This window comes from Physeter macrocephalus, chromosome 5, assembly GCF_002837175.3.
Source record: "Physeter macrocephalus isolate SW-GA chromosome 5, ASM283717v5, whole genome shotgun sequence".
Taxonomy (NCBI): Eukaryota; Metazoa; Chordata; class Mammalia; order Artiodactyla; family Physeteridae; genus Physeter; species Physeter macrocephalus.
In genome coordinates this window covers 71,213,897-71,232,594 of record NC_041218.1, presented here as the reverse complement: position 1 = coordinate 71,232,594, position 18,698 = coordinate 71,213,897, and the positions used below count along the sequence as shown (strand labels likewise).

The window sequence follows — 18,698 nt, the reverse complement described above, 5'->3', positions numbered from 1 at the left end:
TCCTCAAGTCCATGCTCTAGTAGGTCTGTGTTTTATTCCCATCCTACCCCTAGTCTCTTCATGACATTTTTTTTTTCTTAGATTCCATATATATGTGTTAGCATACGGTATTTGTTTTTCTCCTTCTGACTTACTTCACTCTGTATGACAGAGTCCAGGTCCATCCATCTCACTACAAATAACTCAGTTTCATTTCTTTTTATGGCTGAATGTATATATGTGCCACATCTTCTTTATCCATTCATCTGTTGATGGAAACTTAGGTTGCTTTCATGTCCTGGCTATTGTAAACAGAGCTGCAGTGAACATTTTGGTACATGACTCTTTTTGAATTACGGTTTTCTCAGGGTATATCCCAAGTAGTGGGATTGTTGGGTCGTATGGTAGTTCAATTTGTAGTTTTTTAAGGAACCTCCATACTGTTCTCCATAGTGGCTGTATCAATTTACATTCCCACCAGCAGTTGCATTTCTCTAATGATTAATGATGTTGAGCATTCTTTCATGTGTTTGTTGGCAATCTGTATATCTTCTTTGGAGAAATGTCTATTTAGGTCTTCTGCCCATTTTTGGATTGGGTTGTTTGTTTTTTGTTATTGAGCTGCATGAGTTGCTTATAAATTTTGGATATTAATCCTTTGTTAGTTGCTTCATTTGCAACTGTTCTCTCCCATTCTGAGGGTTGTCTTTTGGTCTTGTTTATGGTATCCTTTGCTGTGCAAAAGCTTTTAAGTTTCATTAGGTCCCATTTGTTTTTTTTTTTTTTTTTTATTTCCATTTCTCTAGGAGGTGGATCAAAAAAGATCTTGCTGTGATTTTTGCGGAGCACGGGCTTCAGTGGTTGTGGCTCGCGGACTTAGTTGCCCCGTGGCATGTGGGAACTTTCCGGACCAGGGCTCAAAACCGTGTCCCCTGCATTGGCAGGCGGATTCCCCTTGGCAGGCGGATTCCCCTTGGCAGTCAGATTCCCAACCACTGCGCTACCAGGGAAGCCCGAAACAAATGTGTTTCATTCAGTTCTTATAAGAGAAATTTATCCTCTAAAATGTTGTTTCTACAGGTTGAGTTTTGCTCACTGTTTTCATTGCTCTATTCCAGCCCTTAGAACAGGATGTACAACATGGTGGTTATTTGATAAATATTAATTGAATGAGTGAATGAGATCAATACGTTCTTTAATTTGGTGAAATGCATAGTCTGAAGCATTAAGTGTCTGTTTTCTATTTTTTTCCCCAGATAAGAGAACTGCATTTTGGATCAGTAACTATAGTACTGGTTTTGGTTCACATGTGCTTGAGGAAATTTCCATCTGTCTTACAAGTTAGCTGCTACATTAGTTCTGGATTGTAAGGTATAGTTTTGGACCAGGGTTACCTGCCAGGATACAGGCATAGCAGGGAAACCTATTTTGGGTAGAAGTGCCCTGAGCCACTTACCTGAACAAAGTTTCTCTACAAGTTTAGTTAGGTTATAATCTGGAGGAAAATAGTCCAAATTATAGACATGGAAGGGTATTAATTAGTGAGTATTTCTCAAAGTGGGTTTTTAGACCATTTGCATCATAATCATCTGAACACGTGAATGATAAGCTCCTAAGACCTTATAGTACTTATTAATATATTTGATTATTTGCTACGTTCTTCAGTTCTGTAATGTAGGAAAAGTGATTCTGCAGTGCCATGCACTTGACATGTTCTGTACCTGAGCTCACTGGATGTAGCCTGGGAATTATCTGCTGTAGGACCGTGCAGAGTGTATTACAAGGAAGCTGTATGTTCTTAAGCAAAGATCATGATTGTTTTTATATACATGGTGGTACCCTCTAGGCTCTTTCTATCAGTTATGTATTAATAAAAATCTTATAAAGGTGAAACTTATCTGGATGTATACAGATAAACTCAATTCAGAATGATGACCCTCAATGTGAATTGTTCTTTCAGAATTATCTCATTTCAACTGAAAATGCAATTTGGTAATTTTTTTAATATATACTTTTCCGTCTTTCCTTCCAACATAAAACCTACTATTAAACAATAATTCTAATACTTTTATTTAAATGCTACCACATTTTCTTTGATACAATACTTGTATTAATAAGACTTTGGTAACCACTGCCACATAACATCTCAATTTACTTAAAGATTTAAAAACAAATCTTCAACCATTTGTAAAAGCAATATATATTTTTTCTGAATAAACTGATGTTATAATTTAAAAATTGTCAGTATTATGTGTTTATAGTTTCTCCAAAATCAAGAATTTCCTTGGGGGCATAATTTTATTGCTTTCACATTCCTTCCTGTTCTGTTAAGTCTAATGAAGTTTATCTGTCCTCTAGGTGACCTACAAACGAGATCTGTATGCAGCTGAATCGATTATTAAGGGTATGTTTGGCCTTATGACTGTCAGTTCCTATGTTTCAAAAATGTAAGCCGGTTGAGAATTTCTCATGACATTTTAAAGCCCAGAATTCTCAGAAGTATAAATGCTCTAGGCCAAGGAGGTCTGTGAGTTGTTTTTTTGAAAAATAATTACATTTATTTTGTTTCCTACTTTGAAGTGTCACTTATTATGATTTATGTAACATTGGTTTTAGCTTTTATAAAGGAAATACTTTATTAATTTGAGAAACATAGGTGACATTGACACTATTAGAAGTGAAAACTGATATTTTAATTTATAAATATATTATATTTTGTTTTTATTTATTCAGGGGACTTGTCTACCCCTTCCCAACACTGCCATATCAGTACATTAGACAGCATCTTTTGCATGAGAAAAAAAATTTTCTGAAATAGAGAAATTGGGCTGAATGATTTTTAATTCCTTTTAGTTCTGGCAATGACTGCAATTTTGTTTTGTAATTTTAGATATTATATATGTAATAACCCCTTTCTCATTCTTTTCATCTCTGACTCTAAGATCTCAGCTACACAGAAGTAGTTTATTTCATAATCAACAAATATTTATTACTGTGCTTGACACTGTGCTAGAAATGTAATGATGATGCACAAGGGACATTCATTCTGTACTTTTGCAACACAGTTCAAATCACAGTTTCTTAACCTTGGCACTATTGGCATCTTAGGCCAGGTAATTCTTTGTTCTGGGGACTGTTTTGTGCATCCTAAAAGTTGCCTGGCCTCTACTCACTAGATACCAGAAGCACTCTTCCCTCCCTCCCCTCCCCTGCTGTGACCATCAAATGTCTCCTGACATCACCACTGTCGTATGTATACATGGTCCTAGCCAAAATCAGAGGGGTCTACCCCCAATGCCTAAGCAAGTGTGGTGCTTTACAATCTATTTGTAATTTAGTCCTTCAAAAATATGTTAAGGACAGAACGATGTACTCACATAGTGACTGAGAAGTGACCTTGTAAATTCAGATGTTGATTGAAGTTGAAAGAAATACTGAATGGGAATTGTGAGGGCAACAGTTTTTTTAAAATTTTATTTTATATCTGTTTCATTTTATTTTATTTTATGGAAAGCCTATTTAACAATCAGTTGGCTTCACATTCAGAAAACTGAAATCTTTTCTCTGTTCATAACATTCTGTATTTGTAGTTTATCCTCATGTTTTTTGTCCTTCAAGAATATTGTGTTTCAAACCATTAATGTACTTTAATTTGTGTATCTGTGTATGTAAACAGATCATCTCTAGCTATAAATCAAAATGTTGACATATATTTACATATGAGCCAGGCTATGTGTAAACATTACTCTGGAGAAGTTGCCTAAACCATGTTGTAGTTGGCTATATTCTCAGCCCAAGGAAATTTAAAACTCAGTCTGGTTTCTTTATAAACTCATATCCCTATGACCTAGGTAAAATGGAAGTGAGCCATTTTGTGAAAAGTTGGTAAGTAGTTCAAGTGAGGATGCTACCTATGTCAATACTTTGCCTATGTATTATCAAGAGCAGGCTTCTTATCATGTAAAAGCCTACATTTTAAGTATAATTGCAGGGGGCTTTAGTTTTGGAAATTGTTTGCAGAGAGAAATTGTTTTGTTTAGGTAACATGTTCTAGTATGCTACTTGTCAAGTATTTAAAAAGTATTTTACTTTTATTCTTAGGGAAAGTAATCGGTCTGGATGTAAACAGCTGATTTAGAGAAGAGTCTCCTTATGTTCTTTCAGATTTGCATTTCTAATAACTTCCCAAGAGATTCTGATGTTGCTCATAGCCTTTAAGGACCACTGCTGTGGTGCCTTCCTACTCTGTTTGGGTTTCTAGACCAGTAGTGTTGTGATTTCCAGAGAACTTGAACGCAGAATGTCTGGCCCTGACACATTAAGTCAGAATCTGCGTTTTAACAAAAACTCTGGCTCGTTAGTTTGTACATTAATTTCCAGAAGCATTCTTCTAGGCTCCTCTCCAGTCTTTAATAGTTGATATTTTTTCCTAAGTAATATCTTTTATTGTGTTTAGAGCTTCAAGTCTTTCCACGCTGTCAGTTTCAAATGTTTCTTGGCTCAACTGGGATTGCTACCTGCCTCCATGGCTTGAACTAATACTGTCTCTGAGGCCTCATAGTAGAAACAATTCCGGGCATAGGAAAAGGAAAACTCTTAGATTTTTAAAAATAAAATTCTAAAATAGGGGATGGTATATAGCAGGCTACCTATCTGAGCTATCTATTCACCTGTTTGCGTTTTCCATGTAAATGTTCAAAGTATTTTTCTAGGCACTTGTATGACACAGCATTTACTGGGTACTTACTTTGTGCCAGGCATTGTTTAAAGCATTTTATATAGATTATCTCTTGCTTCTCCAAGAACTCAATGATGTAAGTAGTGTGGTTGTTTCTGTATTATAGGATATTCAAGGGTCCTAAGCAAATACTAATTTAAGAAGGATAGAAAATTAATTCTTAACTATAAATTTTTCTACCTTAGTCAGTTTACCTCTTTATACAGCTGTTCTCCCTTTTTTCCTTAAGCAGAGATTGTTCAGATTCCCTTCTCTGAAATTCTTGGGCTACATGTGTTTAGGAATTTTGATTACTATGTATTTTCAGAAGCTACTGCTGTATGTCATACATTATATCACATTACCAGTGGGATTTGGGACATTACCACATAATGAAACTTACAGTACATGAATATTTATGCTCAATATTTAGAATGACTATAAAGCCCCTAGCCAGTTCAAGTTTAGGACCCATTTTGCCATCAAATTTTTTTTTTTTAACATCTTTATTGGAGTATAATTGCTTTACAGTGGTGTGTTAGTTTCTGCTTTATAACAAAGTGAATCAGCTATACATACACATATAACCCCATATCTCCTCCCTCTTGCGTCTCCCTCCCTCCCACACTCCCTATCCCACCCCTCTAGGTGGTCACAAAGCACCGAGCTGATCTCCCTGTGCTATGCGTTTGCCATCAAATTTATATATGAAAACAATTTTAAAACGTTTAAGAACTTTTTGGATTTCAGCATTGACTGTAACTTGGTGTGACCCTCTTTTAGATTTGATTCAGTGAAGGTGGAAAGAATGTCTATTCTTTTTTCTATCCTCTGACATTGAGTTGAACCAAATTTATTGGTATTTTTTCTTTAGAATCTAAGGAACATAAATTATGGAAATAGATGGTCTTTCCCTCCCACCTTACCTCTCTACCTGCTTCCAGCACATGGATATTGAGCTCCAGTGTATATATCTATCTTTTTTCTCTTTTAAAATAGAGATGATATAATATTTGAATGTATGCACTTTCGTCAAGGTTTAAAACCAGGACTTGGAGCACATGGCACTCATGCCAGGTACTTTATTTGTTATTTCATTTGTTCTGTATAGTGCTGTTAACATAGATATTACTGCTCCGAATTTTGCAAGTGGGAAAACTGAAACTTAGTGAGATTAAGTACTTTCCTGTAGGTCACTTAGTAAGAACAGGATCCACAGTTTAATCCCCTTCTCCCTTCACCTTAAGCCTGACTCTGTTCTGGGACGTGGCCACTTTGCACTTCTGAGTCATGTCCCTACTCATATTGACCACTAAAGTGGATACTGGTTTCAATCTCTCTCTTTGGTGGGTACAGCAAATGGCTTATAAAATCCAGCCTGGCTTCCCTGGTGGCGCAGTGGTTGCGCGTCCGCCTGCCGATGCAGGGGAACCGGGTTCGCGCCCCGGTCTGGGACGGTCCCGCGTGCCGCGGAGCGGCTGGGCCCGTGGGCCGCGGCCGCTGGGCCTGCGCGTCCGGAGCCTGTGCTCCGCAACGGGAGAGGCCACGGCAGGGGGAGGCCCGCATACCACAAAAAAAAAAAAAAAAAAAAAAAAAATCCAGCCTGCCTAGTTCAGGTTCTGTTGGGTTAAAACGGTGTCTTCAGCTGGGAAGAATGATCGCACAATTGATGCTGAAGATGTTATCTCCTAGTGCTGTGCTAAGCACACAGTAGTATTCTAGAGAGTGTGGGAGTGTGGAAAAAGCAGATAATATTGAAACAGCAGATTTCTAGACAAGACTAGAGAAAGTAAAAATTAAAATTCGAAATCAGAATAATAGTTTCAAAATGATGGTTTGGGTACTGTTTCTTTCATTTTTAAATTCTGGTAGTTTAACATTCATCACTGAGCCATAACAATTTTTCCTCTTCTAGAATGGAACTTTTTTTCTCTGTGATAATGAGTGCTTAGTATTCTGTAAGTTGTCTTTCCTTTGCTTTTTTTTACTTCAGTACCAATTATTGCTGGTCAATGTATTATATTCTGATGTAACTATTTCCTTGTTTACTAAGTGTTTTTCAAGCTATAAAATATTTCTAGGATAAATGTCAAAACTTGTAAGAGCTTTTTGTATTCCCAGATTGACTTGTCACTGGAATAGCATTTATATTTTGGTCCTTAATTTATGTTCAAGTCCATCTCTTCAGTAGGGGAATTTTTTTTTTTTTTTTTTTTTTTTTTTTTTTTTTTTTGGTATGCGGGCAGCCGCTCTGCGGCATGTGGGATCCTCCGAGACCGGGGCGCGAACCCGGTTCCCCTGCATCGGCAGGCGGACGCGCAACCACTGTGCCACCAGGGAAGCCCCAGTAGGGGAATTTTGATATAACTAACTTCAGGCAAGCTTTTGATGCTAAAATCCTCAAATTATGGTTTATAGCAAGTCTCAAAATCTGACTTTTATGTTGTTAGATAAGTTTTATTTTTAAGCTTAATTTATTTTACTGTCAGTATATTTACGTGGATTTGCGTTTATAGTGAACTGTTCAATAATAGGAGACATGTATATAAGTAGTACTCTCACATTTCTTTTACAGTCTTTCACACACACGACTTTGAAAAATGTACAGTGAATCACAAATTTACTCTTATGTAAAACAAAGCATTTTTAATACTCCTTTTTCTGAGGTAGAGAATGGGATTCTGTCATTGTTCTTTAACGTTTAACTCTTTGAGGCTTCGGTGTGTGAAATTTAAAACAAACTTTTCTAGGGAGTAGTGTGGTTAATTGGTGCAGCAAGACTCTGGGTTGACTGACAGGTTTGTGAAGAGCCACTAAACAAAGAGGTACTGTACTTTTGTCACATAAGCTGGTTGAGCCCACCCAAGCCTGCTCTGCATGCTCAGACCTACGCAAACTATTAAAATGGTTACAGCAGTAACATACTTTATCCAGATTTACATGTACCATGCAAACAGTCCCAAACCCACACTTGATTTACTGTGCTGACCATATCATGGCAAAAGGATCAATACTGTATGCTAAAATTTTCTAAGATGGAAAGCCCCTAAGAGATTTCTAAATAAAACATTGCATTTATTTTCTACCATCATCTTTGATCACATATTTTAATATTTTTAATTTTCTGGCTGGAATGTTTTAAAAATAGTTGTATTTTGTTCTCTCCTGGTTATGATTATATAAACCCAAGTAAGCTAGTACTGTAAAAAAAAAAACCTCATAGAAGTTTATATAAAAATGGAAAAAATAGGTAACATTGGTAATCATTTCATTTTTAACTGGCTTTAATTAATATTACTTAAAATAGTTAATATTAATGTTCATATAAAAATTCATGTCTTTCCCCAGTCATTATTTAATGTTTCCCATTTGCTAAGAACTTTATTTTAAAGGACATTGATTTCTCGGAAATACCGTATCGCCTACTGGTTCAGAACTTTACACTTTATTTTAAAAATAGATTTTTATCTTCAACATCATTGATACAGGTGATTTCTTTCACTGTCAAGTATTTATGCACAGTCAAGCTATAAATCCCCATATGCCTGCTTTTTAATGTTTCATACAGTTTTTTAAAGGAATTAAATCAGTAGGCAAGCAATTGAATTCTTTTCTGCTTATACATTGAAAGTAGCTGAATATACTTTTCAGTTGTCTCTGACTGAAAGGAATAAAATTAAATCACATGTGGATAAAACTGATTCAGTGTTCCTGAGATTTGGGAAGATTCATGGTGTTATAGTGTGTATTATGCATGTGGAGAAACTAATGCCTTTGTTTTTTAGTGATCCTTTAATAACTTCACTTAAAATCATGGCATTTTAAGTGCATAGCCTTTTCAAATCTTCTCAAATTGAAAAGATGAGAAACTTTAAATCAGTTTTCTACATCTGTAGAACTCTATAGGTTTTTCTTTTCTGATGAGATAAACTCATCAGGTTTTTCTTGCTAGATAGCCAGTGATGATGCCATTTTATTATTAACCATGCTTTTTGGACAATGCAAAGCTAAGATTTACATGGAACTGTAGTTTTTGATGTGTCTGGCTATTGACGATGATACTTCATTTTCCACATTTTCACATTAATGCCATAACTGGTTTGTAAATATTACACTTTTTGTTCTTCACTCTCTTGAATAGTACTGCCATTGTATCTTACGTGACTCTGTATCAACATTTGCGTCAAGCTTTAGTGAGAACAGGAAGGCTGCAATATGATTTAATAGCAATTTGTTTTCCTTGACTCTTACTGGAAAAAAAATGTAAATTAGAAAGTTAAATATTCGGGTCAAGATTAGAGAAAGTGGAGTTCACTTTTTTGTTTAACTTTATAATTTCCTTAATTTGTCATTAGTGAGATGCTAATTCAAGCATAAGCAAGTAAATCTGTCATGTTCAAAAACTTCTAAGGTCATAGTGAGGTATTAAGTAACTAGCTAAATAAGACTTAATAACAGACAAAAGCCAGCCAGTTAGGCTTAACTCTGATGTAGGTAGGAAAAAACAAAAATGCAAACATGACACTTATGCTTTAAGTAATAATACAATACATTTTATAAATATCCTGATGAGTCACTAGCCTTAGAAAATTGAGTTTCCTTCAAATTTACTTCTCTTAACTAAGAAAGAATATATACTTTGAAAAGAAAAAAAAAGTTTTGCATCGTTTCTTGGAAAACAGTGATATCCTTACACATAAAAACATGTGCAGGAGACAAGATGTCATATGTCTGCTTCTTATTTTCAGTTGCAAGGTAGGAAACTTCATTTGGTATTCAGTGACTCATTTAAAAATGTGGTTAAGATCTGATATAAAACATCTTAAAAAAAATCTGCCTTCCCGATGTCCTCCAGGTAAAATATGTACAGTTGAGAAGAAAGCCAACTTACAGGAGACCACTTTGACCTTTTAATGTGGGTCTCTATTTCTTTCTCAAATCTCTGGTTACTATCCCTGTTGTCCACTTGTCCTGTAGTCATGGCTTGTTGACTGCTTCTCTTTGCTTGACGGCCTGCTGCCCTTACTGTTCTAAGAGCTTCCTTTAGATAGGTGTTCATAGAAACTTTAGGCATCTTACTACAGATGAAACTGAGATGGGGATTTCAGTGCTCAACAGTGGTGATTCTATTTGACTCCTTTAAAATTGTTCATGTGAGACAGAAAATAGACTCTAAGATTGGCTTTTGATTCAATGAACTGAACAGGAGGATATAAGATGACTGCCCCCACTTTGAATGGATTAGGACTCGACAATGGATTAGGACTTGACGTCTTTTGGAAATGACTATCTCTGGATTTGATGTAGTTGTTTCTTACTTACCTATGAACACAAAAATTTTGGCTCAAGAGGTCAGTATAGTGGATGAGACCTGATGGAATTCATCGTGTTAGATGTTTCTAAGAAAATGGAAAACTGACTTTTGGATTTTTTGCCTACTTGCTTCTAGAACTAATCTAGTATTTAGGTTTACTTCTCTCTTCACCACTGTGTTTGAAAATTTTTTGTAAAATACAAATACCATCCTGAGCACTCATGTGTCCCTACTTATGATTAATTGATGGAAGCATATGTCTAGGTATTCCTTGCTCCTTGTACATGTGTCAGTGGGTTTATCACACGGCAAAGAGGAAGCTGTGCATGTTAAGAGATTTTACATATTACTGTTTTGTGAAGTTAAATGAAGATTCCAAATTGCATCTGTTTTCTAACCCTTCAAGTAAGACCGGATACTTTATGTATACCAAGAGTTCTAATATTCAAGGACATTTAGAGGAATTTCTAAAAGATGAGTATATTATAAATTAGATTTTGACCTCATTTGTTAACTTTGAGATTATACGTTATGCCTCCTATATAGGACTTTAGTTAGAATAACACTGGAATTAAACACTTAGGAAAACACATTATGTATGAATATATTTTGTTAAACTATATCCTAACCAAAGGTGGCTAAGTTGTAGGCTGCAAAGTACATTAAACTGGGGGATTGAAAGCTCTTAAAGAATTCCATTTTACTTACAAGTAGATTGAAACTTGAGAAAATTTCAAAAGAGTCTGGCAGATGAAGCTGTGATACATTGAAAACTTGGGCATTCCGGATATCTATGCTAGGAGTCCTTTGATGCACCTCCGGGGTAGATGGTTGGAATTGTGTTAATGTTCTTCTCTGCTACTGTCAACTCCTGGGAGAGCAGAGAGATAAGCGGAGGCAGAGGAGCATCCTCTGTTGGAAGGACCTCCATGTCTTTTCTCCTTCTTCCACTTGGAGTTAATAGTATGTAGCTGTAGCATTGAAGGGTCCTGCACAAGAGGACAGCTGACCTTCTGAGTTGTTGTCTCTATTTTATGTCTTTATGGACTTCAGTTAATGCTTAATTGGTTTTGGTATTGAGAGTGTTGTCTTCTCTAGTATATTGTGACCTAGTGAACCAACTTTTATGTTACTTTCTAAGTCTCTAAGCATCTGATTTAGGGTTCTGTTGAAGAGTATTCTTAACTCTTGCCTGATTAAGTATGCAAATGAGAGACAGTGTGATTTTGCTTTTGATATTTAAAGGTTTAGATGGTCTCTGCTCTTTTGGCATGAGGCGGAAAACATTGTTAGATAAGCAGCTGTCAACCACAACGTGGTCTTGTTATGTGACTAGGGAGTCATGGGAGGCATGTAACCAGGTACTTCATTTCTACCATGTTTCATTGACTCTAAGGTGCCATTGCTTGTAAGAAGCAATATTATTTTTATACCATTGAGAAAAGAAAAATGCTGCCAATTAAAGTACAATGTAATGTTTTATTTTCACTTAGAAACTTATAAACATATTATTAAATGAGCTCTTTTATGTTTAATTAGGCATATATTTTTATCACACTTGTTCATATGTGAAAAGACACAGGCAGAGTTCTGGTTCTTGGTAAGATGGAGCAAGCTCACTCCACTCTGTTTCTCCTAGCGAATGAATCTATATGGACAGAATACATAGAACAGCTGTTTGAGGCTTCAAAGTAAATAGTACAGGTGGATTAATGAGTAAGACCCAAATTTGAAGTACTACCTAACTGGCAGTGAATTATGTCAGGCTCTGTTATGTCCTGACCGGGGTCCAATGCAGCCCTGGGTCCAATGTCCAGAAGTGGGCATTGGAGTTGACAGACCTCCAAGAAAAGCCCCTTAATTCTGATCAGAGAAGCAGGAAAGGAATTTCCTAATGTTCAGAAAGTGAAGCTATCTCCCCTTTTTTCTTTTCTCTGACTCAGTGCTTTAATTCCCAAGCAATCATGTGGCAATAGTGGCATTGACAATGGCATCAGTGGGGGCCCAGAGAAGCCTAGAATTCTGAGAAAAGTGAACATTCCTCTTAATCAGAGTTGCTATGATTCTATGAGGGGGGATGACCACTGTTGCTGTTCTTAATTGCTACTGTTGCTTACCTTTGGACACAGGTGCAGTCATGAGAAATGTGTGCAAAATGGGATAAATAGGATCCCAGCTTTCTGGTAGGAGTGATGAAAAGGGATGCACTAAAGAAGTGGAATGTACAGGGAGAGGTTGGAGGTGAGAGAGGATATTACTCAAACGTACAGGATATGATCTGAGGTCAGTTAACATGCAAAGAGTCAGGAAAATCTAAACTCACATGGGAAAGGACGTTTAATAGATACCCATGCTGAGATGGCACAGATGTTGGAATTTTCTGAAAAATACTTTAAAGCACTGATTATAAAACTGCTGCAACAAGTAAGGGAAAATGCTCTTGAAAGATGAAAAGTCTCAGTGAAGGCGTAGAGAAAATAAAGAAGAACCAAACAAAAATCTTAAAACTGAAATAAAGAAGATAACCAAAATAAAAAACTTATTGGATGGGCTTAATAACAGAATGGAGATGGCAGAGTGCCACTGAAGTTAAAAATATATCATTGGAAGTTTTTCATTCTGAACTACAGAATGAAAAGAATTGGGGAACAAAATTAACAGTACTCAGCATCTGTGGGAATGCAGCATGTCATCTGAATCCCGGAAGCAGAGGAAAAAGTGCAGTACAGAAAAAAACATTTGAAGAAGCTATGAATAAAAACTTCCCAAATTTGATAAAAGACATAAAATTGCAGATTCAGGAAGCTCAGGTAACTGCACCATGATAACCCCAAAGATGTCCATATCCAGATACTTACTTCATAAGCAAACTGCTGAAAACTAAGACAAAAATCTTGAAAGTAACCAGAGAGAAATGATGCATTGCTTATAAAGGAACGATAATTTGAATGACTATAAATTTCTCATTAGAAAACATGGGGACCAGAAGAAAGTAGAATACGATTTTTAAAGTGCTAAAAACGAATATTATTAACTCAGTATTCTATATCCAGAAAAAAAAAAAAGAAAAATTATCCTTCAGGAATAAAGATAAAATAAAAACAATTTCAGGTAATGGAAAAAAAAAAAGATAATTTTGTTGCCAAAAGATGTACTCTAAAAGAATATCTCAACAGAGCCTTTCATACAAAGGAGATGATGCCAGAAGGAATCTAGGAACATTAGGAATTAAGGAAGAGCAACAGAATCAATAAATAGAATAGACTCACATAATACTCTTTACATTTTAAAACTATTTATAGGTTGAAAGCAAGGGTAATATTTTCTGATGAGTTTTTCTATGTATGAGACAGCTGCAATGTTGTAGATAACTAAGTGCAACATAAAAGCAGTAAGGTAAAGGGACCTATAATACCATGGTTAGGTTTCTACATTTTACTTGCTGTGGTAAAATATTTTATGTAGACTCTAAAAGGTTAAATATGAATATTGAAATCCCTAGAGCAACCACTTAAAAAAACTATACAAAGAGATTCGATCAGAAACACAAGAGAGAAAACCGAATACTAAAAACAAGTTTAAACGAGAAGAGAAAGGAGAAATAGAGGAACACAAAACAAAGGGAGAAAACAAAAATATAAATAATAAAATAGATGACCTAAATCCAAATATATCAGTAATTTCATTAAATGTCAGTGGTTTCGGCACACCAACTAAAAGATAAAGATTTTAGGATGGATATTAAGATTTGACCCAACTGTATGCTGCCTACAAGAGTTTACTTCCAACATAATGTTTTAAAGGTAGGTTACAAGTAAATAAAAGTAAAAGCACATAGCATGTATTCACTAATCAAAAGAAAACTGGATGGCTATATTAATATGAAAGTAATAAAAAAGTACCTTACATAATAAAAGGATTAATTCACCAGAAAGACATAATTCTAAATGTATATCCATTTAACTGCAGAGCTTTAAAATATACTTAGTGTGAACTGACCAAAATGAAGGGAAAAATAGACAAATCAACAATTATAGCTGGCAACTGCAATATTTCTCTAAGTATTTGCTGGAATCAATAGAAGATCAACAAGGATATGGAAAGAGTAAAGACTACCACCAACTAACTTGATCTAATTTACACAAAACTTTCCACCCAGCAGTAGAAGAATAAACGTTCCTTTCAAGAGCACCGAGAACATTCTCCAAGACAGAATGTACTCTGGGTAATAAAACAAATATTAACAAATTTAGAGGAATTGAAAGCATGCAAAGTATGTTCTCTGACAATAATAGAAACAAACTAGAAATTGATAATAGGTAAAAGAAAAACCTTCAAGCGCTTGGAAAATAAACATTAAATCATCTGTGTCCAAGAGAAAGTCACAAGATAAATTAGAGAATATTTTGAACTTCAGTAAAATGACATCACACTTTGTAGAATGCTGCTAAAACAGTACCTAAATGCTTATATTAGAAATGAAGAAAGGTCTTGAATCAATGATCTGAGTTGCTGTGTTAAGGAACTAGAAATAGAGGAGTAATGCAAATCCAAAGCAAGCAGTAGCAAGGAAATGATAAAGAGCAGAAATTAATGAAGTTGAAAACAAAATGTCAGAGACAAAAAACCTAAAGGTGGTTACCTGAAAGGATTAATAACACTAATAAACCTATCATGAGACTGCAAAAAGAAAGGAAGACACAACTGGAAATGTTACACAATTGTTGACGGCAATGAAAATGGTACAGCTACACTGAAATGCTGTTGACAGTTCTTATAGCAAGAAAAACACATTTACTGTATGATCCAGCATCCCATTCCAATGCATTTACTCTAGAGAAAGGAAAACTTACTTTCACACAGGAAACTGTATGTAACTGTGTATAGCAGTTCTGTTCATAATCATCGGAAGCATGGAACAATCCACATATCCTTCAGCGGATGAATTGGTGAACTGGTACATCTATACAATGGAATGCAACTCAAATGAATATATATGAATTGTCCATATACAAAATAACTTAATCTCAGAGGAATCATACTGAATGATCTCAAAAGGTTTGAGATCTCAACTGATCTCAAAAGGTTATGTTTTGAATGATTCCATTTATATGATTAAAAAAATTTTTAATTTTATTTTAGAGCGTAGTTGAGTAACAATGTTGAGTTAGTTTCAGGTGTACAGCAGAGTGATTCAGTTATACATATACATGTATATATTCTTTTTCAAATTTTCCCATTTAGGTTATTACAGAATATTGAGCAGAGTTCCATGTGCTATACAGTAGGTCCTTGTTGGTTATCTGTTTTATTTTTTGTCTTTTTATTTTTTATATTTTTTATTATTTAAATTTAAAAAATTATTTTATGTTGCAGTATAGTTGACTAGCAATGATATTCTTGGAGAGACAGAAATGTAGTAACAAGGAATAGATCAGAGGTTGCTTAGGCTAAGGAGCTGGGGAGGGGGTGAGTACAAAAAGATGGCATGAAGGATTGAACTGCTTTGTATTATGACTGTGGAGGTCGTTACACAAATCCATAGTGTTACAATCATGGAAATGACCACCGTATACACAGAAAGGTAATTTTACTGAATGCTAATAGAGGTTAAGTGTATCTTTATAAGGCCCTGATGGGCAGCAATTCTATGATGCCATCCCTATTTCAGAGACGTTATACAGAGGAAAAATGGAAGTTTCAATCAATGAAATATTAAGCACTTAAGTACTGAAAGTAATTAAGTACTGAAAGTCTGCCAGTTATTTCATTAAAAGCTACAAAAGATTTCATTTTCGCCGCAGAGTGATGTCATTTGCTCTTACATTCTATTATGCCTTAACGTTTGGGAAAGGGGAATGCCAGAGCCTGTGGAGAATTCTCTTTACTCCATGAACCTGTGAAACTGTCGTTTGACGTGTATTACTCCGATAAAAAAAAAGGTGGGGAAACTCCTGGGTAAGATGCTGAATTGGGGAAGTATCTTATCTTCTTTACTGATTCTGTCAGCATGTGGAGTGGTTGAGGGCCTTCACTCCAGACCAGGTTGCCAGGTTTGAATCCTGGCTCCTCAGTTTACTAGCTGTATAATCCCAGGTGAGTCATTTGTATCATCATCTCTAATGAGGCCATTATGATTTTGGTTAGAATTTAATATACGCTTTTTGTAACGCAGAATAATAATAATAATAATTAATTGTCAGTCACTCAGTGAGCAATAATCCAGTGGTTTGGCCGAGTTACTCTGGGCCTCAATTGTTTTTTACTTTAAAGGAGGCTAATATCTTCTAACTATTTATTAGTAACATTGCATTGATTCATTACAATTTAAAGGACTCCCTAAGATATTTTGAGCTCTTAAAGCTTAGAGCCTTATAAATAAAAATACCATTGCTCTTTTTTATTCATGTTATTGGTAGTTTTCCTCTAAGTTAAATTTTAAAAAGTTTACTGATTGCTTTAATAGCATGTTACAAACCTTTTTGTACCCTTATGTGCTATACTGAAGACCTAATTTTGTCCCTTGATCATATATAAAGGTACTTTCTGAATGAATAGAAGTACAGATGAAAAGACTAGTGTACTTTCAGGTAATTTTTTTTTTTTTATTAAAATTTTTATTGTCAAATAACCTACAGATACCGAAATCTAAAACTAATTTGTAGCTTAAAGAATAATGCACATGTTTGCATAACATCACCCAGATCATGAAGAGAACTTTGCCACGCACCTCAGAAGCCCTTTCCTGTATTTTGTAGTGGCTAACCAGATTTTATAGCAATCTCTTCGTCATATTTCTTTTGAACTTTATCACTCAAATGTGCATCCCTCAGCACTGCAGTTTGGTTGTGATAATTTTTTTAAATGATTTAAAATCTCAACCTGCAGGTTCCTCATCCCTTTATTTGGCTTGCACTTTGTCTTTTGCTGAATTTAGGCCATGTAACTTGTAGCTTTTCTTCTCTTTTGAATTTTGATGGGTGCATATTTATGCATGGTACAGTTCTTTACGTTTTTCTGTCATCTACAAAGTCATAGCTGGATCTAGAAGCTTGGTCAGATTTAGTTTCATCTTTTTTCTCAAGACTAGAGATGGTGTGAGTTTTCTGTTAGGCGATACCTAATGTCTGGTTACATAATTTTGTGATGATAGCAGCCATTGATACTCAATGCCTGTATTGTTAAGAGGTTGTGTGGGTGGCTCAGAATCATGATATATATATTTGAATTCTATTAATTAGTTTTCAGGTATTGAGGTATTTTCATAAATAAACTTTACTCATCTACTATTTACTTACCCAGTGGTACAGTTTATATGACAAAAATAAATGCTTGATTATTTTTCTTTATCAGTTTTCAAGTGAAAGAATCGTCATTCTCTCAAGTTACCAATTATTTTGTGTGTGTGTTTCATAAAAATGAAATACTTCATAAGTTCATAATGGTACTTCCAATTCAATATTAAGTTGTATCTTACTTCCCGCACATTGAGAATCATGGTTCTCAAAGCTACAGGGAATAATAGAATATTTTGTAAACGTTCGTTTTATTCAACAGTTCACACCCTAGGTCTCAAAGTGTCAATATTAATGCTATAAACCAATGTTATTTTCATAAAATTTTAAACAATATTTCCTACATATACTGCCCCCATTTACTCTCCTACTGCATTTTTTTGTTTACACTGTGTTTTCAGGTTGTATAGCTGTTATACACTGTCCTGTTTTAACTTTAGCTCTTATTTAGTCACAGTTCTGCTAGTAACTCTGTTTTATGCTATTCATCGATAATTTTGTTCACATCTCTCTAGACTTTGGTTATCCGAAGCTTGAGCTCTGGTACATTTCTTAGGAAAGTTTCCTGGGAAACTGTTTACTTAATTCACGTTGATAACTGCTTGTTCCGTACACTTGAAAGTTAGTTTTGCGGAATGTAAAATCCTCGGTTCATATATTTTCCCTGGCATAACTTAAATATGTTCCTCTGTTTTTCTTACGTAAAGTCCTAAAGATTATCTCATTTTTATTCCGTTATCTGTTTCTGTTCTTTTTGTCTGTGTGCCCAAAGGAATGATTTTTTTTTTTTAAGTCTAGTAATTTTGCTAGAAAATGTCTTGGTATTGATTTTTTTTTGGTAAATATTTGCAGGTATTGATATGTGATGTACTTGTGTGTGTATGGGTGTTTGTGTATAATTTTTAGTAGTCTCTTTTTTCTTTATAGATTTCTATTATGTTTATGTTAGATCATCTTTATCTAACTTTAATATTTATTACTTTATATTGAATGTTTATTTAAAAAATTATTTTTACCTTTTTCTCTTAAAGTATTATTTGTTAGTTTTATACATGTGTCACTTCTAGTATAGTCTTCATTTCTTAAATGATCTTTTCTTCTATTTTGAGCTCTTTCCTGAGTTCTGCAACCTAATTTGAGTTTTTAAAATTCCAAATCAAAAAAAAAAAAAAAAAAAATTCCAAATCAAATGGTTGTTTCATGTGTTGTTTCATTAGCTCTATGGTTTTTAGCTTGTTTTGAAATAGATTACAGTTTTGATTGGTTTGATGGGCACATCTTTCTGGCATGTTCTCATTCTTTTTAAAGGTGTTATTCTCCTTATTGTCTTTATGCTTATAATAATTTTGTGTGGGGTTTGGCTTTGATATTTTTCCATTATTCATTTGGATGT

At 34.8% G+C, this 18,698-nt stretch overlaps 1 protein-coding gene across 7 annotated transcripts in view; it reads left to right on the top strand.

The window, feature by feature from the left end:
• Window positions 1–18,698, top strand: part of CRPPA (CDP-L-ribitol pyrophosphorylase A) — a 466,682-nt gene that overhangs the window by 115,503 nt on the left and 332,481 nt on the right. For all 7 annotated transcript variants that reach the window (XM_028490069.2, XM_055085022.1, XM_055085024.1 and 4 more), the window contains exon 5: window positions 2,338–2,383. In XM_028490069.2, the coding sequence (XP_028345870.1) occupies window positions 2,338–2,383 (46 nt within the window). The remainder of the gene's footprint in view (window positions 1–2,337; window positions 2,384–18,698) is intronic.